Consider the following 25,121-nt stretch of genomic DNA (forward strand, 5'->3'; position numbering starts at 1 on the left):
TACCAGGAGGTGGCTGGAGAAAGAGGCCCCAACAAAGAAAGATTGGATAGGAATAATGGAGGAAATTTATAGAATGGAAAAACTTACATCTTTTTTGAACCTCAAAATGGACCAATTTTATAAAAACTGGAAGAAGTGGGAGAGGTTTGTTGAAGGTGGTAATGTGGGATGAGGGGTGGTGGGTTATATAACCAGAGCTTAGCTAAGTATTTTCACGCAACCACTGGTAGAAGGAAAGCCGCTAAGGCCATGACCACTGTTTTCAGAAGACAGCTCATAAAATAGACTGGAAATACCCTTCCGAAATATCACCAGGGGTGGACTGTAAGAGCTGCATGGACAGTAGCAAAACCTGATGACATGGGACCTGAAAAGAGGTGGAGGGGAGCTCCCCCAGACCGGGCAGATCTGAGGGTTTCACTGTGCCAACATGTTATTGCCAGTGTGTATTATGTTTGTTGTTTGTTTGTTTGTTTTTTTGTGTTGTTGTTGTTTTTTGTTTTATATGTGGATGATTGTCATAATTATAAAACTTTAAAATAAAACATTAAAAAAAAGAGGGTGAGAAAGACAAAGTGCTATGAGCACAGAGCTCTGTGCATATCGCAGTGTGTAACATATTCTTTTTACATTCCCGTCTTTATTGTAATCTGATTATTCTCACTGTATAAATACTCTACTCTGTAGTGGTACAAGTTGCAGTAGTATTACATTACAGGCCAGAATTATTATTTGTAGTCATTCTGCAGAACTTTAGTCCAATTTCTCCCAGGATTCAAATTTCTGAAAGTGACACCCCCAGAAGCTTCATCAGAGCCACAGCAGCTGTTAGTGTAGGAGACTCTGTCACATTTACCTACTTAAACATGCACACACACACACACACACACACACACAGAGATTATTCCCTCAGCTGAAAGCACACAGCAGGGCTGATGGTTTGTGCATTCAGAGTTTTAGGAACCTTTTTTAGTCCACACTAAAACCAGTTCAGAGTCACCAATGCACCTGCACATCTTTAGAGTTGGAGGAGGACAAGAGAATCCACACAAAGACACCATGCAAAGGTATCAGCCCTCCCTCACCTGGACTCCAAAGGTGAAACTCTCTGATGTTCCTGCAAAGTAAATATGGATGAATATCGCAGCAGAGGTGTGGCTTTCCAGGGTCTTATAAAAATGTCTGCTTCTCTCTGACACACACGAGCATCCAGACCGCTGCCTCGGACTCCATCATCACGTCCAGAAAACAACGATCCAATCTGACAGCTCCTCTCTCTGAACCCAGCGTCAGGATCTTCACCTGTCCAAACCTCATTCAGGTCTGCATTTTCTGTTCAAAACAATTTACAAATTTACTTTACAAAATTGAAATGTGCCTTTTTGAGTAGAAAAGGTCAGCGTAAGCATAAAGGACTGAGAATAGTGGATGCTAAAGATTACTCTAATGAGGTCGCTGTAGCTCAGGAAATGTAGCAGTTCATCCATTAATCAGAAATGTTGCGTTTTCAGATGCTAGTTTTAAAAATTAAAACTTCTCAGTCTTTTCTTTTTTTTACATAACACTATTTTAAAAGTTTGTTGACTGCATCCTATCTATTAAAAATAGACAATGAACACATTATATTAGCTGACAATGACGATGAATAGCTTTATTCAACCAGCTGTGATAAATTAATACATATTTCTAAACATGGACAGACAGCAAAAATAGTTAATTTTATGTCTGATCCTTATTCATTTTATTTATTTCTAAGTTCATTTTATTTTATTTTTTGAGGGGAAATAGATGATTTTATGCCTAATTCAGAACGCTTATAATGGCATACCCAGATGTTTATTTGTTTATTTATAAGGAACCCCATTAGCTTCCACAACAGTGGTTGCTAGTATTCCTGGGGCTGTGGCAGGCAGGCAGGAGGTAGATCCAAATGCAGAACTCGAACACAAAAGATGAACTTAAGGCAGCAGCTTTATTGCTGTGAAAAATTTTACAAAACATAAGCTCACAAAAACAAACCTAGAAAAATGGAAACTAGAAACAAAAACACTGAGAAATGAAAACTCAAACACCAGGAAACTAGAAATGAGGTGCTAACACTTGAAACTAAAAACGCAGCGAGACTTATACACATGAGAAGGTATGATGAGGAAAACACTGGGCTTAAATATACAAGGAGTAATGAGGGAATAGGAAACACGAGTGAAACACAGCTGGGATCAATTAGACCAGACCTTCCCAAAGTGTGGGGCCCGCCCCCGGGGGGGGGGGGTGCACAGCCATTGCAGGGGGGGAGACAAAACGCTTTGACGTTGCTATCACGGGGTGCCCACAGAAATGCAAAGCAGGAGATTAAGCATCGCTGAATGTGTTTCCAAACCAACTTCATTCTAAGCCAAAAACTAGAAAATATGGTGAAGCAAATCTTCCCTTTGGCTTCACCTGCACAAGTGCCGAGGTAGGTCTGCCCTGCAGAACTGGTTTTCCCTTCATCAGGAGCAGCGCTGGGCTCTTCAAATCACGGACAAACAGTATCCCACATTGTTGATTTTTAGTTCACAAACACTTGTTGTAATGACTAACTACTCCTGACATTTTGGAGATGTTAGCTCTTTATACAGTAAAGTTACAGGAGATACAAATAATATCAGGCTGATCCTGCCACGATTTGTTCCCTTTGTTCAAATCACCGACAAACAGCATCCCACAGCTGTTCATGTTTTTAAACCCATTTTGCACAGAGAGGCATTTTTTTGAAAAATGTATTGAAAGCAATGTTGAATATTATTACTGTTGGGTCTGTGTTTCCACAAGCCCCGCTAATTCTAGAGACTTATTCATCATGAAGAAAACAAGACAGTCGATCGATCAAACACTTGCGCAAGGGAGGCCTCGTCTGTGTGTGTGTGTGTGTGTGTGTGTGTGTGTGTGTGTGTGTGTGTGTGTGTGTGTGTGTGTGCGTGTGTGTGTGTGTGTGTGTGTGTGTGTCAGACCACCTGCTGACCAAAGGGTCGTAAACACAGGAAGCTTACATCAAAAGAAGCAGATCTTTCAGATAGAATAGAATAGAATAGAAAACTTTATTTGTCAATTTCTTTAAATGTACTTGCCATACATAGGAATTGAAATTACGTTTCACACTGTCCCATGCGTAGACATTGACAAACAATAAAGTGCAGATGCACAACAAAAATAGACAAGACCTAAACATAAATAAATAAATAAAATAAAGTGTTCGCAGCAGTAATGGTAATATAATAATATAAATAGTGCTAAAAGAAATACTAAAAATATATAGCAGCAGGTGTGTGCAATTGCAATGCAGAGGTAGTTGTTTCCAGTCAGGAATGTTTTCCAGTTCTTGGTTCAGAGAGTGTTTCTTGTTGGAGAGTGTGCGTGGATGGGGGGTGGGAGGGGTAGAGTCCAGTCTGTCTTCCTACACTTCTGCCAATCTGGTGATTCTGCTGGCTGGGAGCCAGGAGGGAAGAGAGTTCAGCAGTCTCACAGCCTGGTGGATGAAGCTGTTGGTGAGCCTGGTAGTGCGGGAGCGGAGACTTCTGTATCTCTTTCCAGAGGGCAGGAGGCTGAACAGACAGTGCACGGGGTGGGGTGCATCGTTGACAATTGTGATGGCTTTGCGGGTGAGGCGAGTGGTGTAAATGTCTTGCAGGGAGGGGAGTGGTACACCAACTATCCTCTCAGCTGTTCTCAGAGGTAGAGCTTTCCTGTTATAGTCAGTGCAGCTACCGCCCCACACAGTGATGCAGCTGGAGAGGATACTTTCAATAGTTCCTCTGTAGAATGTAGTCAGGATGGGTGGTGGAGCACTTGCCCGCTTGAGTTTGCGCAGGAAGTAGAGGCGCTGTTGTGCTTTCTTGGCCAGTGATGCAGTGTTGGTGGTCCAAGAGAGGTCCTCACTGATGTGCACCCCCAGCAACTTGGTGCTGCTCACCCTCTCCACCGCAGCGCCGTCGATGGTCAATGGGGGGTGACAGGTGTGGCCTCTCTGGAAGTTGACAATAATCTCCTTGGCCTTACTAACATTTAGCAGGAGGTTGTTGTCTCTGCACCACATGGTCAGGAGCTCAACCTCTTTCCTGTAGTGGGTCTCATCGCTCTTGGTGATGAGCCCCACCAGTGTTGTGTCGTCCGCAAACTTCACAAAGTGGTTGGAGCTGTAGGTTGGTGTGCAGTCATGTGTCAGCAGGGTGAAGAGCAGAGGACTGAGCACACAGCCTTGTGGAGCCCCCGTGCTCAGGGTGATGCTGTTTGAGACCTTGTTGCCCACACGCACCGCTTGAGGCCTCTGGCTGAGGAAATCCAGCAGCCAGTTGCAGAGGGAGGTGCTGAGGCCCAGTCTGTCCAGTTTACAGATGAGTTGTTGTGGTATTATGGTGTTGAATGCTGAGCTAAAGTCTATGAACAGCATTCTCACATATGAGTCTTTCTTGTCCAGATGAGTTAGGGCTGGGTGGAGGGCAGAGCAGATTGCATCCTCTGTGGATCGTTTCGCTCTGTATGCGAACTGGTATGGGTCCAGGGTGGGAAGTAGGGTGGATTTGATGTGTGACATGGCTAGTCGTTCAAAGCACTTCATTATAATGGGTGTCAGTGCCACGGGGCGGTAGTCATTGAAACAGGCTGGGGATGCTTTCTTTGGCACAGGTATGATGGTGGCAGTCTTGAAGCATGATGGGACAGTGGCTTGTCTCAGGGAGGTGTTAAAGATGTCTGTGAAGAATTCTTCAGCTCCTCTGCGCAGTCTTTCAGCACTCTACCAGGGATGTTATCTGGACCCGCTGCTTTCCGGGCGTTGATGGTGATGAGTGTCCTCTTCACACCGGCAGCAGACAGGCACAGAGGCTGGTCGTGTGGAGGTGGTGGTGTTTTCTGTGGGCGTGTGTTGTTCTGTGCTTCAAATCGTGCAAAGAAGCTGTTCAGGTTGTTGAGCAGAGTGGTGTCGCTCTCACAGCTACGCGCTGCAGGCTTGTAGTCTGTAATAGCCTGGATGCCTTGCCATAGGCTCCGTGCGTCCTTGCTGTCATTGAAGTGGGAGGTTATCTTGTGTGTGTAGTCCTGTTTCGCTTTCCTGATGCCACGGGACAGGTTGGCTCTCGCTGTTCTCAGGCCTATTTCATCCCCAGCTCTGAAGGCCTTGTCTCTGGCCTTCAGCAGCAGGTGGACATCTGCTGTTAGCCATGGCTTCCGGTTGGCTCGAGTTGTGATACTTTTCACTTGTGTTACATCATCAATGCATTTGGTGATGTATGAGCTCACCGTGTCTGTGTACTCCTCGATGTCTATGATGTTATTGTAGGTGGCTGCTTCCTTGAATATCTCCCAATCAGTTGACCCAAAGCAGACTTGAAGAGCAGAGGTGGCCTTCTGTGGCCACACTCTTACCTCTTTCATAACAGGTTTGATGACCTTCACTCTCTGTCTGTATGCTGGCATTAGCATAACAGTGAGGTGATCAGAGGTGCCGATATGGGGGAGGGGGATGGCTTTGTATGCTCCATTTTCCTGTGTGTATTGGACCAAGTCCAATATGTTGTCTCCCCTTGTTGGAAAATGTACATGCTGATGAAACTTTGGGAGAACAGTTTTAAGATCAGCATGATTAAAGTCTCCTGCGAGGATGATGAAACCGTCTGGGTGTGCTGTTTGTTGCTCACTGATGGCCTGATACAGTTCGTTCAGCGCCGCATTTCTATCGCTGTTGTTGCTAGATGGAGGTATATAAGTAGCGACCAACAAGATCGAACTTACCTCCCTGGGCAAATAGAAGTGGTTGGAGAGGTGGTCAGGATCAAAGGAATGGCTTTGATCCTACTGCTTGAACTAAGACTGTATCAATAGAAAACCACCATGGTTTTCACCATGACCATCACCATGCCAAGGAAGGATCTCACTTTCCTCTGAGAAGGGGTGCAACCGTCACCATCCATAAGGTCAGTCTTCTGAAAATTGGCGATAACCCTCACTTTATCCTGATCAACCAAGACACCACCAGCATCCACGACATGACCCAAAAACCTCACAGAGCGTCTGAGAAAAAAGTGACATTTTTTCTGTGCCAGCTTCAGATTTCTGGTCCTCAGGCGAGAGAAAACAATCTCAAGACGTTTTAGGGCCTCCTCTTCTGAAGGTGCAAACACCAGCAGGTCATCAAGATAACACAGGAGGCTGGAAAAGTTCAAGTCACCAAAGATGCTGAGCATCATCCGCATGAAAGATGCTGGGCTGTTGCATAGACCCTGGGGAAGTCTGTTGTACTCATACAGGCCAAGAGGTGTAGTGAAAGCCGTGTACCGTCTGTCAGACTCATGGAGGGGAACGTTGTAGAACCCGGATGTGAGGTCCATGGTGCTGAAGAAAGCATTCCCACCAAGGGCAGCAAGACAGTCAGCCTGATGGGGCAGTGGGTGAGCATCCTTAACGGTTTTGGCATTGAGCCAGCGGAAGTCAGTGCATATCCTCAAGTCACCTGACTTCTTCCAAACCATTACCAGTGGCGAGGCGTATTTGCTGGTGGACTTACTGATGATGCCTTTCATCTCCATGTCTGACAGCACCTCTCTCAACTTATGATAGTGAGCCGGGGGTACTCTGCGATAGGGAAGCCTGAAAGGGCGGTCGTCAGTGAGGTGGATACGATGGACAAAGTCTTTCACCTCACCACAGTCCAGTTTGTCTCTAGAGAACACATCTTGGTAAGTCAACACAAGCTCCACCAATTTCCTCTTCCACCCATCTGACACTTCACAGCCCTCAATGTCAATATCAGCAAACCCAGCGTCTTTGAGTAGCTGTGCAGAGTCAGGCACAGAGTCTGATGAGGGGGGGAAACTGGTATGCTGGTCAGTCAGAGTATCGCAGAGACCTTGAGTGATGGGCAGGTCCTCCACAGCAATACAAGGAAAGACATCCGCAATCTTAGCATTGCGATGAAGTGTCACGGGGCTCTCTGTTGGGTTAAGGACTTTCATAGGGACCCAACGATCTCCCCACATGGGTGTTATAATGCGCCCCACCATTATGTTCTTTGGAGTGGAACGGGCTGACGTGGGTTCCACAACGACAGTACTTCCTGGAGACACAAAGGCAGAAGGTGGCAGTTTTCCCCAAACTACATATTCTTTTTGTGGCAGGAGAGTGACACTCTTCCGCAACCTGACTGTACCTACTTTATCTGGCAACCCAGGAGCAGACCACCGTGAGATACAGCTCAGCAACTGCAGGAAGTCTTCACAATCAGTGCCAGTGTAATTGGAGTTAATAAGCTCCCAGTACTTTGTATCAGCCTTCATCTTCTGAATGATGGGCCGGATCACATTGCTCCCCACCATGAGCTCATCTTTTTGCCCAGGAACCACAAATGTTGGCACAAGAAACCTAGTCCCATATACTTCAATGTCCAAATCATAGATGCATTTCGGTTGTGTGAGAAGGCCACCGCAACCAACCAGCACCACATTTTCAGGGGCATGCTGCGGAATCAGAGAAACACCAGCGGCTCTTAGCTTGCTATCAGCCTCTTCACTTAGTGTGCATGACATACTTCCTGAATCAAGCATGCCTGTCAGGGAACACCGGCCACTGACCGATACTGGAGTGTAAAACAACTCACTAGCCCTGCCAACTCTTTGTGAACCCATAATAACAGTCTTCTCATCAGAGAGGCTACTACAGCAGTTAACATATATGGCTTCTGGGTCTGTTGCATTTGTGAGGGTTTCATCAACACTGCCCATGCTACCCCTCTCGTTACATGGGCTGGCTAGTTTAAAGCAGCACTGGTGGGAGGAGGGACTGAAATGCTTGGTTTCTGGCACAACTGTGGGCATTCACGCCTCATGTGTCCAGGGTCAAAGCAGCTGTGGCATAGCTTGAACAGCCTACAATGCACATGGGTTGTGTGTTCATGTGAGCCACACACTCTGCACGAAACACGATGAGCACTGCGGTGCCCATGGGAATGACCTGTGGGTTGTGGGCACCTAGGACCAGTGTCTAGTGATGCAGTACACATGGACAGAACCTTGTCAAACAGTGCTACCATCTGTTGAACACCTGGCTCAGCTGGAGGAGGGCTGGAAACTGGCAAAGATGGGGGCATGACATGTAGAGTCAAAGGAGGACAAGCAGAGGGCTGCTGCACACTTACCATGCCATCAGAAGAGAGAGGCTGACATGTGGCTGCAGAGGGAACAGAGGGCATAGGGTACGAGGCTGGCTCATCTGTTACTGGGACTGCTTGATCACCGCTGGAGTGGGGCTGGCTGTTAACAGCAACAGGGCTCTGATGTGGGATGGACAGACTTGCTGTATTATGAGACAAAACACTAGACTGTCTCATTTTCCTCACACAGTTGTCCAGACGGCTCTGAACCTCAGCTGCAGTCCACTCCTCAGGAGCCTTCAGTTGAAAAGACAACGCAAGACTGTGCTCAGGACAGTGATTAATGAACATCGAAACAACCTCACTACTGAGGTCCTCTACCAGCTTGCCGCGCCTGCAGAGACACTCATCAGCAGCATCAATAGACTTGTTCAACCGGATCCAGTAATCCATGGCGTTCTCACCTGGATGTGGCACAGTACTGTAGAAGTCTTTCATGGGCAGGCTGGAATATGTCAAGTCGCTGAAGTTACACCTCAGTATGTCAAACACAGCAGTAATAAGATCATTCCGATTCAACTCAGGGCGGCAACGAAGTGACACCTTGACCACATCTCTGGCTTTGCCAGTTAGTCTAGACATTAATATGGCAAACATTTCTTCATCTGTGTCACAGCTGATTCTGTGCAGATAACATCTCATCATGTCCTCCCATTCACCGATGGGAAATAGATCTGTGTTGTCACCCTTGAAGTATAGTGGAGCTTTGGTGTCTGACTGAACAACAACCTTCAGCTGGGACTGGTCATTGCAGCTCGAGGGCACATTCTGGGGTGACTGTGGCTGGGTGGGGGCTGGCTGGTGCATAGAGTTAAGAGAGGACGTGATATTTTCCCCAATTTGCTTTGCTAAGTCAGTAATCAAGCTGCTCAAGATGTCACTAGTGACAGCCTGGGTGTGTGTTTGGCGTTCGCAAGCAGCTGGTGTGGAGCTAGCTGCTGGCATTTATGGTGAGTGCATCACTGACTGGTCTCCAGTGTGGGCACCAATACCAGGGACTACTGGCCTACCCCTCCCAAAACACTTTGGAGCAATCTGATGACCTCCTCCCCAAACCAAAGGTCATATTACTCCCCGCAGAGAACAGATCAGGCATAGCGCTATCCGCAGTTTCCTCACCTAACATGTTGGCCCAAGTGAGATATCACTGTTTAACCCTTTAAGACCTACCATAGAACCAAGTCCGCCAGAGCTTATATTATATTTTTACATGGTGTGGTGCCATTTTTGGGAGCATTTCAAGTTGCTATACATCAATGCAACAATTATAGCCCAGATTTTAATAATATGTCTGCATTAAGTGCATAGTAATTACATAAATTGCAAAAAAAGTGCAATAAACTGCAAAAAACTTTAAGATTTAATTTAAGAGGCTTATCCCTCAAAACTGTAAATACAAAAAAGTTGCACAAAATAGTTTCCTACCACAGGAAATTTATTTTGAGTGTCTTCATAGTTTTATTTTTGAAATACACCAATTTTTATACAATGCAGGAAAAACGAAAATAAATATTATACTGCAAATTTGCAAAAAAGCAGCATCTGCATCAAAATAAACTATTTCCAGCAGTGCAATATGAGTCCTAAGCATCCCAGAAACAACACAGAAAGTCATAAAGTCAAACATAACTCTTAAAAACACCAGTATAAGCCCTGAGGCCCTGATGGTAAAAAAGACTACATTTCCGCGAAAATGACGTCACTTCCGGTTTCCGTCAGGTAATGGCGGACATGCAAAAGTTCGCGCTGATGTCTATTCCAAAGTAGGAAGTGTTATGAACAGCTGATCGGATCGGCAAAACGTGTTTCTGGAATATTGTTTTTGTTCCTGCAAGTGCTTTTTATGCAGTTTTTGCAAAGCTTTATGTGGAAGGAAACCGTGACCTAGGACAAGCTGATGGCATAAGATGTAAGTACAACTCCTCCGGTTTCATATGCAAAAAAAATTATTGCGCTAGCTTATGTGGTTGCAGAGCTACCGGGATTTAAAAATAGTTACGCTCCGACCGGCTCTAAAGGGTTAACAGCAAAAAAACGAGCCTAACCCCCACACACAATTATGCAAAACTTCACAAAACAATGAAATGTGGGGGGGAAAAAACATCAAAGAATCAAAACACCATAGAAAATAAAACAAAAAGTTTGTTTTCTCCTCTCAATTAAAACAGGCTGTAAAAGCCAATATCAATAGAAAAAAAATAAATTACAATCTGTGCCTGTATAATTTGAGGCAACAATATGAAACAGTGACAGAAATGATCACCTACGTATTTGCCCTTTAAGTTCACACGTGACAGAGATGCCTGCAAGCCAAATTGCGGGGCATCGACCACACATGCGATATAAAAACCTGTGAGTCAAAGCGCAGGGCACAGGACCCTGGCACACAGCTGCAGAGAGGAGGCGGGAAAACAGCGGTAGCAGAAGGAGGAGTAGATCGCGGATTGGCGATGTGACGGGTCACGGCACCAAGTGTAACCGGTGTGATTCTGCGTTGTGTCTGATAAAAAAAAGTAAAAGAAAGAAAGACCTCCAAGTAAATAATTTGCCCACTCCAGCTCCTCCCCCCCAGAGGAATTGTAGAAAAGGGCGGCATTTATTTTTACATTAAACATAAAGTATGCATTTACACGTAACATATTTGACATAAGATAAAACAAAAACAACAACATGAAATCCGACATACCTGATAAAAAAAAGGTAAAAGAAAGAAAGCCCTCCAAGTAAATAATTTGCCCACTCCAGCTCCTACAACCAAATACAAACAGTGGGGAAGAGGGTTAGCTCAACCCACCACAACTTCCAAGCTAGCAAGGAATATATATATATGCTAGCATTTATGGCGCCTAAAACACATTTATGATACACACATACTACACACTTATAACATCTAACAAAAACAGGCTTAATAATGACAACAATTGAAGTAAAATCGAAATCAGAAACATCCAGGTGGCTAAATATGCATTATATGTGTTTTAAGGTGTTGGAAAGAAATGACACCCACCTCTCCCACAGGGGAATTGTAGAAAAGGGAAGAGGCAAAAGGGGTACACTGTATTTATAGGATTGCACCAAAGAAGAAGAAGAAAATCCCAGAACACTGAATAAACAAAACTTAAACACCAAGTCACTCGACTCCAGACCCGTTTGCTTTTTATTAAAGGTTACCTGTTACTGCAGCACCTCACAGTACAAACAGTTGTCTGTGGTCAGCACTTTAAACCTATTGAACCCTAACCCTCACAAAAGAGGTGGAAGCCCTTAAACACAAATGTGAAGACCTTGAGGGACGTATGAGAAGGGGAAACATCCGGATTATCGGTGTGACTGAAAGTCAGGGCTCCAGCTCACCGGCGGTGGTCTCTGCGCTCCTCAAAGAGGTGTTTCAGCTTGACAGAGAAGTCCGCGTGGAAAGATCTCATCGTAGCCTGACTCAACGGAGACCCGGGGACATTCCACGCCCTATCATTGCTAAATTAAACAGCGAAGGAGACGCGGCGGACATCCTCAGGAGAGAGCGCAGAGGAAAACTACACTTCAAAGGAAACCCAATTGCCATATTCCCCGACTACACGGCCAGCGTGGCGAAAGCCAGGGCGGCTTTCACTGACGTGAGGAAGATACTCCACGATAGACCGGGAGTCCGCTTTGGCATCCTCTACCCTGCCAGATTCCGTGTCTCTTACAACAACGTTGAAAAGGAGTTTGTGGATGCTGCCAAAGCCATGAATTATGTCAAGGAAAATATACTCTCTCCAGCAGATGGGAGGGATCTATAACTGTCTTATCTTCTGTCCCAAGGTGGAAGGTAACTCAGAGTTCTCTATGTCAGTAAGCTACATCACTGTGCCTGGTCGTAACTACGTTGTGCAGGGCCTGAGTTCCAATAGTGTTTTAGCAGACAGCACTGAGATTTATTAGTGGTTCTGAGACTGCTCGCCCAGCAATTTTCCCCGAACTTCAGTTCATCATTCCATATGAAGACATCTAAACTTGAGTTAGCTGCACTCGGGGTCCCTTTGACTTTCTGTCCTGCTGTTGTTACCCCTGTTCAGGTCCCTTGTTCTCCCGGGGATCTTTTGTGGGTAAAAAAACTTGTACAATGTAGTTTATATATTAGTTTCTGGTTTGTTGGTTTGATGGTTCTTTTTGTATTGTCCTATGCTAAGCAAAACTTTGGGTCATCATGGAGTGCAAAATTATTTGTGCCTCTCAGATATCTTTCAAACGTAACCCTAAACAGTCAAGATAGATTTACTTAAAGTCATAAGCTATAATGTCAATGGCCTCCACAGCCCTATTAAAAGAAAAAAAATCTAGGCCAGTTAAAAAGTTTCAATTGTCATATAGCTTTTTTGCAGGAGACGCATTTATCTGACATTGAGCATGACAAGCTAAAAAGGTCGTGGGCACAACAAGTGTTTTAATCATCTCACAAGTCTGGCAGGAAAAGAGGTGTGGCTATCCTAGTACATAGACAGATAAACTTCACCCCATTCACTACATATAGAGACCCACATGGAAGGTACATTGTGGTCAACGGCTCTATTGATGGAGTACTGGTTTCCCTCATCAATATCTATGCCCCTAATGAGGATGAGCCAAATTTCATACATACAATTTCTAATCTAGTACTTCAAAAGTGTTCTGGTGTGTTATTGCTAGGAGGGGATTTTAATTGTGTCTTGTCACCTTATTTGGATAAACAACCAAGTTCTAAAAGCCATGCATCGCAAATGAGCAAAGCTCTAAAACATGTAACAATGGAACTGGGACTAATTGATGTCTGGAGAAATAGGTTTCCTAGAGTCAGAGATTATACTTTTTACTCGCATAGACATGCATCCTACTCCAGGATAGATTTCTTTTTTACTTCTAAAACAGAAGAGCATAGAATTGACAATATTGAAATCTTACCAATTACACTATCTGACCATGCACCGTTATCACTTTCATGGGACCTAGGATTGACACCAAGACTAAAACTTTGGCGATTAAATGCCTCACTCCTAAATGATAGCCAGTTTTGTGAGTTCATACATACTGAACTAAATACTTACTTGGAGTTGAACACAACTCCGGAGATATCGCCTTTAACTCTCTGGGATTGCGCCAAGGCATACATTAGAGGTCGCATAATATCATTTGCAAGTGCCAGGAAAAAAAGAAAAGAGGCTAGGCGGCGTGAATTGGAGGCCAAAATAAAATACCTAGAGCAACAACACAAAAAAGCACAGACAGCCAATTTGCTTTCCAATCTTAAAATGTTACGTAGTGAGCTTGATAGTTTATTAAACGAGAAAATTGAGAGCAATTTAAGATTCATTAAACAAAAGTACTATGAACAGGGTAGCAGGGCTAGTAGATTGCTGGCAATAAGACTCAGGAAACAGCAAACTTGTAATATGGTCCAAAAGTTGAAGTCAGATCAAACCCTAATTACCAAATCAAATTGCAAGTTGCTTTGCCAATTTTTTCGAGTCATTATATAAAAATTCAGATATATGTAAAGATGACAATACACTATCTGATTTCTTAGAAAAGATCAATTTAAAAACACTGCCAGAATCTGTAGCAAAGGAGTTAGACGAACCAATTCAGGAACAAGAAATTTTACAGGTGATTTCAAACCTTAAAACTAAAAAAAGTCCTGGCCGTGATGGTTTTATTAACAAATTCTATAAAAAACTTAAGGACAAAGTCGCACCCTTATTACTGAAGGCTTACCACCGCGCTCTGGAGTCTGGGACTATGGCGCCATCCTGGAATGATGCTACAATTGTCGTAATCCATAAAGAGGGCAAGGACCCCACAAATTGTCAATCATACAGGCCAATCTCATTACTTAATACTGATTTGCGCATTCTCACCACGATTTTAGCCAAAAGAGTTAGTAAAATTATTACACAGGTTATAAATCCAGATCAAACGGGGTTCATTGCAGGAAGGCACTATGGGGACAATGTTCGTAGATTGTTGAACTTAATGTCCTTGTACAAGACCAAACAAGAAGAAACAATGATTCTGTCTCTTGATGCGCAAAAAGCATTCGACAGGGTTTCCTGGCAGTACTTGGGCCATATACTTGAAAGATTCAAATTTGGGCCAAACTTAATTAAGTGGATACAGATTCTTTATTCCAACCCAATGGCGGCTGTACGGGTAAATGGATCTATATCAGCCAGATTTCCACTGGAACGTGGGTGTAGACAAGGATGCCCACTGTCGCCCCTGCTGTTCGATATAAGTATTGAGCCTCTGGCGCAGTTGATTAGAGATGAACATGAAATTCAGGGCCTTTCAATTAATGGAGAACAGCATAAATTGTCCATCTATGCAGACGATGTACTTTTATACATTTCAAATCCTGCAGTCAGTGTACCTCATTTAAAAGAAATTATTAGTACATACGGTCACCTCTCTGGTTACAAAGTTAATATTGACAAAACATTGGCAATGGATATAGGAGGAAACATTTCACAAACATTCAAGGAGCGATGTGGCTTTAAATGGCCAAACGAAGGGATCAAGTATTTAGGAATTCAGATTCCTCACTCATTATCAGACTTGTTTAAAGTAAATTATGAAGTTATAGTTGCAAAAATAAAAAAAAGATTTAGAGAGATGGACAGTCCTGCCTCTGTCTTTCTTAGGTCGGATCGAGAGTATACGTATGAATGTATTGCCAAGACTTCTATACCTTTTCCAAATGCTGCCTATTGACATTCCCAACTCTACATTTGATAATTTAGATAAACTTTTTTTCCAAATTTATATGGCAAGGTAAACGCCCAAGGATCAAGTTCCAAACATTAAAACTGTCAAAACTGCAGAGGGGATTGGCTGTTCCAAATCTGAAATATTATTTCTGGGCAGCTCAGATGAGACCCCTGACTGTATGGGTGCGGGATTTATCTGAAACTCAGTGGCTAAACATTGAGAAGACAATGTGCGAAAGATCATTGGAATCCCTGCTTTTTTCTAACATTTCAATTAAAAATTTGCGTATGGGGGAATGGACAAGGGTCACACTGAAGATTTGGCGTAGAATCAAGCAATCATTTGGTCTTCCAAAAGAAATTTCAATTTTATCAAGCTTCTCCTCCCTGCAGGGTTTTTCTCCTATTGTGGAAGACCCTGGCTTCAGAGCATGGTCAAATAGCGGGCTTTAGAAACTGTGTCATGTTGTGAGGAATGGGCACCTGAGCTCATTTGAACAGTTGAGAGGTCAGTTTCGGCTTCCTTCTTTTGACTTTTTTAGATTTCTGCAGCTAAGAAGCTTTTTGACAAAACATAAAGAATGGAGGCAAGTTTTGGAGCCCTCACCCATTGAGGGAATATTTCTAAAAATATTTCAAAGTAATTCCTCCCCAAAATTAATCAGTAATTTTTATAACGCATTTATGAGTTTCAATACAAATGCAACTTTGGATATTAAGGCAAGGCGGGAAGCTGAGACTGGCACTCAAATCTCAGACGACACCTGGGAAGAGGTGTTCGGCAAAGCCCATCTTGTGACTAATTCTGGGCTGTGGAGAGAATTTAAATGGAAGGTGGTCACGCGATATTTTAGAACCCCAGAGATAATGGCCAAAATGAAGCCTACAAATCCTGACACCTGCTGGCGAAATTGTGGTACTTATTTAGGAACCCATTCACATATATTCTGGTCATGCCCAAAACTCTGCTCATTCTGGAATGACATATTTAAAGTTCTCAATACAGTTTTCCAACAACCATTAACGAAAGACCAACAGCTAGCCATTTTAGGAGTATTACCTAATGGTTTTGCGGGAAACGATAAAAAGTATCTCTTAAGAATCTTGCTTACAGCAGCACTAAAGTGTATTACTATTAAATGGCTGAATCTTGACCCACCTTCATATAATATGTGGCTTGATAAAGTAAGAGAAATTTACCAGATGGAGGAAATAACATACGCTCTGCGGATTCAAAGAGAGTTGTTTACTGAGCGTTGGCGACCCGTACATGCTTTACTGTTTCAATAATTTAGCATAGGTCTGTTTCGTTTTGTTCATTTATGGCTAGATTTGTCACATGTTATTTAATATTACATAAAGTTTTTGTTTTTCTTTTCTTTTTGTTTTTGCTGTTGTCTGTCTGTTTGTTTGCTTGGGTTTTGTTTTGCTTTCCAGTTTTGTTTTGTGCTTCTTAATTGCAGTTCTTATTTTAATCTACATTTCTGCATTGCGGTTCCTGTAACTGTCCTACTTGTGAACATTGACAAGTACAAGTTGCAATGTTGTAAATTATAATAAAAATTGAGTTTAAAAAAAAAATGACTACATTTAAAAAGTATGATGTTTTGGTCTTGTGTATTTTCAGACATGGCATCTGTTGGTCCGCTGCTCCTGCTGATGATGTCAGCCTTTTTCATCATCTCCAGTGTGACCACGTCTCCGTCTGCTGACCAAAGCAAACACAATAAACCCCTTCTGGAGAAACTAAAACAAGGCAATGAAAAACTTAAAAGTGCACTAAAAAATAAGCAGAACGTCAAAAATATTGGTGTACTTTGTCTAACATTAATCAAAGACATTGGGAATGCGTTAAAAAACACTGATCATGATATTCTTAAATCTGCTGCGTCTGTGGCTAGTGTTGTGCCAGTGGTAGGTGCTGTATTTTCCTTACTAATGACAATAGCGATAGTGATAGACGAACATGTTAATGACAAATCATTACTGAAAGATATCAAGGAAGAATTTGAAAAAATCGATCTTAAGCTTGAGAAGCATCATCGGGAACTAAAGTGGAACATCTGGGCAGCTGCAACTTATTCTAAGCCAGAGATGAAAATTAGGGTTGCCTGGACTGAATACAAAACACTGCTGGGCAGTCTCGCTGGGGCTAAAGATCAGGATGAAAGGAAAAGACATGAAAAAAGCTTTATAGAAGCCTACTCAAAATATGAGAAAGCTCCTCGGGAAATGGGAGAGTTGCTGAAAAAAACAGGAAAGAGCTTCGTTAATAACCTCGGGGATGAACTGGCTGAATATGTTAAATGTCACGAGAAGGAAATCATAGAATATACTTATCTCATTCTTACACTTATCTTCAAGGGCAACATGATGAATCAATTCTACTACAGACTGAAGAACATACAGTCTGAAGCGAGAGATGATGAGATGAAGAAGAATGTATATGAAGCAATGGCAGCAATGTTTGAAATCCAAAAACAATGCATTGATAGCAGTATGACTTATGTTAAACAGGACGTGAAACCACTTATTGATAAATCTAAAAAGCGTGATGATTTGGCACAGGAAGTCTGGGATTTTCTGCAGAAGACATATGACAGGTATGACTGGATGGTTGTTGGATTTATAACCAAAAAATCCAGCCATGAAACAATTAAAACCCTGAACAAACACGTGCTGACAGGATTCCAGGATGTGTCAACAGAGCGCATTACTGTGGCCGTATCCAGACAGGTGAAAGGGACTCAAAGCAAAGTACAGGAGGTCAGCAAAGCCATTGAGAAGTGTATTAATAAGAAGGTTTTGTGTTATAAGGTGGCAGAGACACTCAGCACATGTGGGGAAAAGGTGGCTGGAATTCCAATGTCTCAGACTTACACAGCAGTCCACGCCTATACTAGAAAAGCTCACCAAAGCATCAAGAAAAAGGAAGGTAACCCTAAAGCTAACGTTAAAGACCAAGCTGATGATGAAGATGAAGTCAATGCTGCTCCTGAAAACCCTTCAGATCAGACTCCTTACATTTACACAGGGGAGTGTGAGAAATCTCCAGGTGTGAAGCATGGAAAGTTTGTTGTTCTGATCAAAAGTGACGAAGAAATAATGGAAAAAGATCCGTGTGCCGAGCAGGACTGTGGGGAAAGAAAAGGCAGAGGAAAATGTGTGAAAATGAAAGACATGTTCCTTGGAATTTGCCAGTGTGATTATCCATACTATGGGCTTCACTGTGAGAATGACATAAATGATTATGCCATAGAATTAGAGAAAGAAGCAGGGACACAGAAAAATAAACCAACAGTGACAGACAAGAGGAGGCGAAACAAGAACTGAAACAGCAGAACAGACTTCATGAAGTGACATGAGCTTCTTCTCTAAAATGACACTGAAACATTCGGTAAATCATCTTTTTCCTCAGACTCAAAGTATCTAAGAAACCAAAACCACATTTCTGAATGCGACTAACACTTTAATCCACTGCTCCATTCTCAGTGCCTCAATCTGTTCGGATCACATGTTTGTGGCTGATGTGCTCACCGTCACTAAGACTAAAGCTGATTTCATGTAAACACAGGCGGTTAGAAAAACACCAGAGTGGGCTCTGATTGGTTTGAACCTCCTCTGAACATTGTTCCCTTCAAACAACCAAAGTCAGTGTCCGAGCTCACGTTCACTTCATGAGATTTTCTGCTGTTCATGTTTCTTTGAGCAGCAGCTGATGATGTGTGAACCTCTGAACAACAGTGAAGCATTTCTCAGAGTCCAAATCTGTGTGTTAAACTCACATGAATGAAATTAAGATAAAGTTTGTGTTCATCTGTCAAACTGAAAGACGTCATACAGCAATCTGAGAACCAATGAAATGTGTCTGCCCTGAATAAAGCTTCTGTTTCACTGTCATACTTGTGTCTCTGATTTGAATACTCACCTTATATCCTGTCAGTGTGTCGTATCACTCATTCTAATGCACACTTTTAATGTAGTCCCTCCTGACTGGGGGAGTGGAAATTTCTAAGGAAATCCAGATTTTTATTTTGAGTGAAGTGACCCTTAAAAGTTCAGTTCACCTAATTCAGCTGTAGGTTACAGCTTAAAACACTTCAAAAACACCAACCTTCTGTTGACGCGGTGCTTTGTGAGCAAAGTTGCAGCCAACTCATTTTAACAATGGAGGCGGAGTAACACAGCATCAGTGCAGGTCTAACTGTCCAGCTAGACGCTGACGGAGGCTGGGTGGGGTCTTTCCGTGACTCCACATTCACAACATTAGGTGTTCGTGTGCCCTGACCGCCCAGGAGGGTAGTGACAATACACCATCAGGCTTTTAGATGGACGTGTTTTCTGTCCACTACACTGTAAGTCAGTGCTTTCAAAAAGTTCCCTTTTCATTGGAATATACGTACAGATTTTCAACATCCTAATATCCTAACTATTAAAAAGAGTAAAAGCCTGACACCGTTAAAAACTAAACTAAAACAAGAAAATCCAGTCTGGAAAGTGATGAAAAATACAGTAAAAGGTCAAATCTAAACAAAATAATTCAAAAATATTAAACTAAAATAACAGTTTAACTGGTTTTATGTCTACAGCAGATTTACTGTTTGAATATAATTCAGAAACACTTGACCCCTGTTTCAATGCAGGCGCTCAATGTTGACATTGTGGAGGACTATAATTACCTTGGAGTACACATTGACAATAAACTGGACTGGGCTAAAAACACCACAGCACTTTACAGGAAGGGCCAGAGTCGCCTCTATTTTTTGAGGCGACTGAGGTCCTTAAACATCTGTCGGACAATGCTCAGGATTTTCTACGAGTCTGTTGTGGCCAGCGCGATCCTCTACGCTGTTGCATCCTGGGGGAGCAGATTGAGGGTTGCTGATGCCAAAAGACTCAATAAACTGATCCGCAACGACAGTAATGTTGTGGGGATGGAGATGGACTCTCTTAAGGTGGTGTCAGAGAGGAGGATGTTGTCCAAGATGAAGAGGTTTAGTGTCTAGACCGGCTGGGGCGAATGGAGGAACGGTGGCGTGAGAGAGCAGCTTCTGTTTTCCATCCTGGATCTCAGGATTAGTTTTTATTGTCCTTGTGCAGCTGCAGTGCAGTGCAGTGGTTTTGTTTCTGTATTCTGAGGACTGATTCCATCTAGTGGACATCTGAAGACACTACACAGGTTAGTTTGTATGAAGTTCATGGGTCATGTGACTCTTCTCCCACAGAACATGATGCTATGAGTGCCACCAACCTCAGAGATGTAATCAGACAGTGACTAAAAATCTATGAAAACATCAAAATCTGTCAGTAATTATGGGCTCAAATTGTGGTCATAAATAATTTGTACTTGTAAATCAGTTTTGTATGTGTAAAAAGAATTTGTGTGAAACTCTGCACTCAAATTTCAGGTAGTGTACAAGTACGAATGTTGACCCTATTTTTCTTCCTTTCATCTGATTGGTCAATGTCATGTCATTTTACCGGCTGTACATAACCAACACATTTTACCTCACAGCAGTGACTCTGTGCTATCAGAACACTTCCTCGCAATGGTTATGATTAGTATTATAATCATTAATAATATATATTCTTTACACTGAGGAGATGATCGTTATTCTCTCACTGATAAATTCAAAAACTGGCGAAAAAGCAGCAAAAAATGTGTAGGAGGAGTCAACAGTGCTGATCAGACCAATCTGTCAATCTGCTGTCAACTCGATGTGTTGTTACATCAGGTTACATGTAAGGTCACAGCGTAGATTTCCCATTGAAGCATAAACTGGGAATGAGAAGTGAACCATCTTAATATTGCAGTAAAACCAGGGTTAACCCTGAAGTTACCTGGATGAGACTAAATCCTGGTTCACAGTGCAGACCTCTGATCACTGATGATGGAGGAGAAGAAAAACAAATCAGGCTGAATGTAAAACATTTGCTCTGCAGGACTGAGGTCTTTGTTATCACCACTGGGTGATGGCACTGGTGCCTCACAGCAACAAGGTCCTGGGTTTGAATCCAGCACGAATTTTACACAAAACACAACATGTTTGTCATGTATATTCGTTCACATGGCAAGTTTTAAAATTGCGTTTTGTGATTTTTTTGCAATGTGCTTGGTGTATAAATGCCTCAAGTCCTAATCTTATTATATCACTCAAAACTTTATTTGCATAGCACTTCTCACACAGTAAGGAAGCCACTCAAAATGATGTACACATTAAAAGCAGAAAAAATACACATACATCAACTTCACTACACCCTCTCATCACCCCTCCATCCCCACTCCCACACCCAGAGATCAGACACTCATCATACAGAAACACTGGAGATTAAAAAGAAATGATAAATAACATAACAAGGCTACTAAGAATACATGAAATATAATGAAAAGGGAATAAACAAAGAAAATAGTAAATACATCAAAAGTAAAGTGAAATAAAGTGCAGCATGATAAATAAAAGATGGTCAACTGTCTCCTCTCTGAGGACCTGAGGGCTCTGAAGTGCTCGTAGCATAAAAGTAAATCAGAAAGATGAGAAGGTCCTGAAACGCTGAGTGTTAAAAACCAGTAAAAGGATCTTAAAGACGACTCTGACTGCAGAGACGATAGCATTGGTGTAATTAAGGCTGTGGAGTTGATTTTTAAAGCAGCTGCAGTGACAAGTGTTTCTTTGAAAAACTAAAAAGATGAGCACTGCAGTAATCAACCCTGCAGGAGATGAAAGGAGGAGTCAGTGTCTCCACATCCTGAGTGAGTTGGAGGAAGTTTGCAGCCATCCAGGATTTAATATGTAAGATGCAGATAGATCTGACTGGCTCTGTGTCATCAGGAGACACAGCAACATCATCAGTGTAATCGTGTGTACTCATTCTGTGTCTCTTGATGACATCACAAAGTTACAGCCTGTAAATGTTAAAATCACTGGTCCCAGATCTGACCCTGTGGAACGCCATAGTTCAGTTTGTAGCTCCTGGATGAAGATTCATTACCACGTACAAAGAATCCTCCATCTGTGCAATTTAATCCAGTTAGAAACTCCGAGAGTATCAATCACTGTCTCTAAACGTCTGCAGTGATCCACAGGATCAAAGCACTGACATCAAGAGGAACCAACACAGATCCAAGAGTTTCTCTGACAGTTTGCTTTACATAAATATTTAACCGCAAGCAAATAACCAAAACTTATCAGATGGTGTGGAGCTGTTACCATCTGGGTAATGAAATGTCACTCAAATAGCTTCTGATATCAAACTAAAATAGTCCACACAGCAGCTCAGACCTGAACACATTCAGTGTGAAACACACTGGTTTATATTCTGTTTGTTCTCCTCGTGATGTTACCCTCATACAACTATCTATCTATACGTATAAATATGTCATTTTTATAGTTAAACGTTTTTAACTAGTTTAATGTATTCTCCCTCTCTCTCTCTCTCTCTCTTGTTCCATGGTGCTTTGCTTCAGACCATTTCCTTCTTTGCTTCTTCATCAGGAGGATGAAGAGGAGGATCTTTCTTGTGTTTTTTAGAGATCACAACTGCAAAAACAAGAATGATCACAGCAAGTAATAAAACAGAAGCCATCAGTCGACCATGATGACTTCTACCAACTCCATCTTCCTCCTGTCCATCCTCTGTGTCCTCCTGGCTGACCTGCAGGTGAGAAACAGGTGTGAGGTGTCAGCTGATCATGTCATCACACACTCAACTCTACTCACTCACCTGGAGGATCAACAACACTCAGTGTGATGATGCTGGACTTCCATGAGCGTGTTTCTCTCATGAAGACACGACACTCGTATGTTCCAGTGTCATTAATCATCACGTCCTTCAAAATCAAAGACACGTCTCCATCGTTCATCTGTTTGTCCTGCAGATCCACCCGGTTCTTAAAAGATGGATGCTGGTGATCTCGAATAAACTGCTTGTCTCGGTACAAAAGAACATATTCTGGCTGCAGGTCAGCTCTGCTCCATTCTACTACTATGTTGTTATTTGGAGCTCGACATGTCAGAGTGACGTTCTTTCCAGACTCAGCTGTGATGTTTTTTGTGGCCTGAAAGAAAAACAACACAGAGCAGCAGCCAATCAGAGTGAGGCAGAGCTTATGAACTAGACGAGAGAGAGAAGTGTACACACTGGGTCCAGCACATCAGGCTACATGGCCCACCAGACAGCTTGCACACATGCACACACGCATGCCAGTGTACTGTTCAAAATACAGAATATGAATCTGCATTTTTGTGTAAACAAACAAACATTTTCTTAGAAAAAAATATCGAGGGTGACATATATTTGTTGTTGTTTTATTAGCTTCCCTCTATGTGGCCAAACTCATTCAGACCATGTAACAGAAAAGTTGAGACGGGAGGCTGCAGACAGAGTTATAATCAAAGGTGTAGGAAGGAAAGTGATGTTCATCTGAGAACAGCTGAAAGAGTGGCTGATCAGTTAGTGTGAACACTGTGGGACATCAAGATGCTCTCAAGGTGATGATGAGCTTTTATTTCAGGCATATATGTGTATATATATGACCAACAGGACTCAGGAAGTTCGGGTCAACAACTCTCTTTCAGGTCTCGATTCCACCTCCACTGGCTCCCCCCAGGGCTGTGTGCTCTCCCCCCTGCTCTTCATCCTCTACACTGATGCCTGCAGATCCACACAGGCCAACTGTCACCTGGTTAAATATGCTGACGACACAGTTCTCCTGTCACTGCTGTCAGGCCCCTCACAACACCACAGGCCCGCTCTTCAGGAGTTTGTAGAGTGGTGTGACAGCTCCAAACTTGAATTGAACGTAGGCAGAGGGATCTGGCTGCTTCAGTCACCACCACCATCCATGGGAAGCCAGTGGAGATAGATGAGGAGTACAAATACCTGGGAACCATCTTTGACAACCTTCTGAGATTCTCTGCCAACACAGAGGAGATTCTCAGGAGGTGCCACCAACGGCTATACCTCCTTAGGAAACTCAGCTCCTTTGAAGTCAGCACACCCATCATGATGACTTTTTACTACGCCTTCCTGGAAAGCATCATGACCTTCTCCATCACCTGCTGATTCCACCCCCTCAGCCTTCAGAACAGGAACAGACTGCAGCACACTGCATCAGTGTGCTCAAAAATCATTGGCCTGCCTGTCAGAATTCTGGCACAGGTTTTCAGCCAACATGCCCTTAGACAGGCAGCCAACATCATCAACGATCACATTCTTCACCCCGCATTTCAATGGCTCCCCTCTGGGCGACGCCTCCGCTGCATTTCCTGCAGGACTGAGAGGAGGAGACCCACCTTTGTCTCCAAAGCCACCCTGCTTTTTAACTCCAGCCAAAGGAGCATTTCCCACACCAGAAACTACTCTCTTCTTATACTGCCGACACTTTATTCACTTTTACTCAGTTATTTATTCACCTTTCAGTCACTTTAATTTTAAACTGCATAATTTTAAAACTGTATATTCTGTGTATTTATTATCTCACTCTCATTGCCTGTTCTTATTGTCTTTCATGCTGCTCTGTTGTATGTTAATTTCCCCTTGGAGATAAATAAAGTCTTTCTGATTCTGATATGAAACAAACACACCAATATACACACACATACCTGCATATACAATGTCTTGAAAAAGTTTTCATACCCCTATAACCCTTCCACATTTTGCTGCCTTACAACCGCAAACTTAAATGAGGTTGTAAGGGAGGATGGGTAATGCAGTTATAAACTGTTTCTTTTACAGCAGACTCTTCTCTTCACAGCTTCATTATACAAACTGTTATGTAAACGTGTGTGAGTACATCTAAAAACTAACATCCACTTTCTCACACGACAGAAGAGTTTTGTTGACAGGAGACCTGCGTCCTCTCTGTGAGCAGCTGAAACTAAAGCAGCTCGAACATCTAACAGCGGGTAAGAAATAGATCGATAGGATTTTAAAATAAAACTCACCCGCACAGGTAAAGCCCACGAGGGAGACAGACAGTAAAGTCCAGCAGAGGCACGGAGATGTTACAGCAAACATGTTTCATGACGCTAATGAAGAACACTCAGACTGCACGAACGGGCTTATGTTGGAAGACTGGAGGCAACATGTTGACACGCCTGTTATCTTGCCTTAGATTTGATAAGGCTGCTGTCAATCACTCACTAGCTCGCTGACACTGGCTGACACTTGAGGAGACCATCCCCCGGAAGTGTGGTAACTAACACTTCCGGGTTTAA

At 42.9% G+C, this 25,121-nt stretch overlaps 1 protein-coding gene and 1 long non-coding RNA gene across 2 annotated transcripts; one reads left to right on the top strand and one right to left on the bottom strand.

The window, feature by feature from the left end:
- The first annotated feature begins 658 nt into the window (after positions 1-658).
- LOC120725789 lies at positions 659-18,801 on the top strand. Its single transcript, XM_040018831.1, has 2 exons — positions 659-1,321; positions 16,532-18,801. Exon 2 carries the CDS (start codon positions 16,534-16,536, stop codon positions 18,235-18,237), a length of 1,704 nt encoding a protein of 567 aa, XP_039874765.1. The 5' UTR covers positions 659-1,321; positions 16,532-16,533; the 3' UTR covers positions 18,238-18,801.
- A 2,245-nt stretch (positions 18,802-21,046) lies between these two features.
- Positions 21,047-25,075, bottom strand: LOC120725793. The gene is made up of 3 exons (XR_005694214.1): positions 24,849-25,075; positions 22,627-22,960; positions 21,047-22,557 (listed from the first exon to the last, which is right to left on the bottom strand). It is a non-coding gene; the product is annotated as an uncharacterized LOC120725793 (long non-coding RNA).
- Positions 25,076-25,121: the final 46 nt, after the last annotated feature.

This window comes from Simochromis diagramma, unplaced genomic scaffold (assembly GCF_900408965.1).
Source record: "Simochromis diagramma unplaced genomic scaffold, fSimDia1.1 OVJJ01000725.1, whole genome shotgun sequence".
NCBI lineage: Eukaryota > Metazoa > Chordata > Actinopteri > Cichliformes > Cichlidae > Simochromis > Simochromis diagramma.

Coding starts and splice junctions, on each gene's coding strand:
- LOC120725789 (XM_040018831.1), top strand. CDS start 16,534: ATGGCATCTGTTGGTCCGCTGCTCCTGCTGATGATGTCAGCCTTTTTC.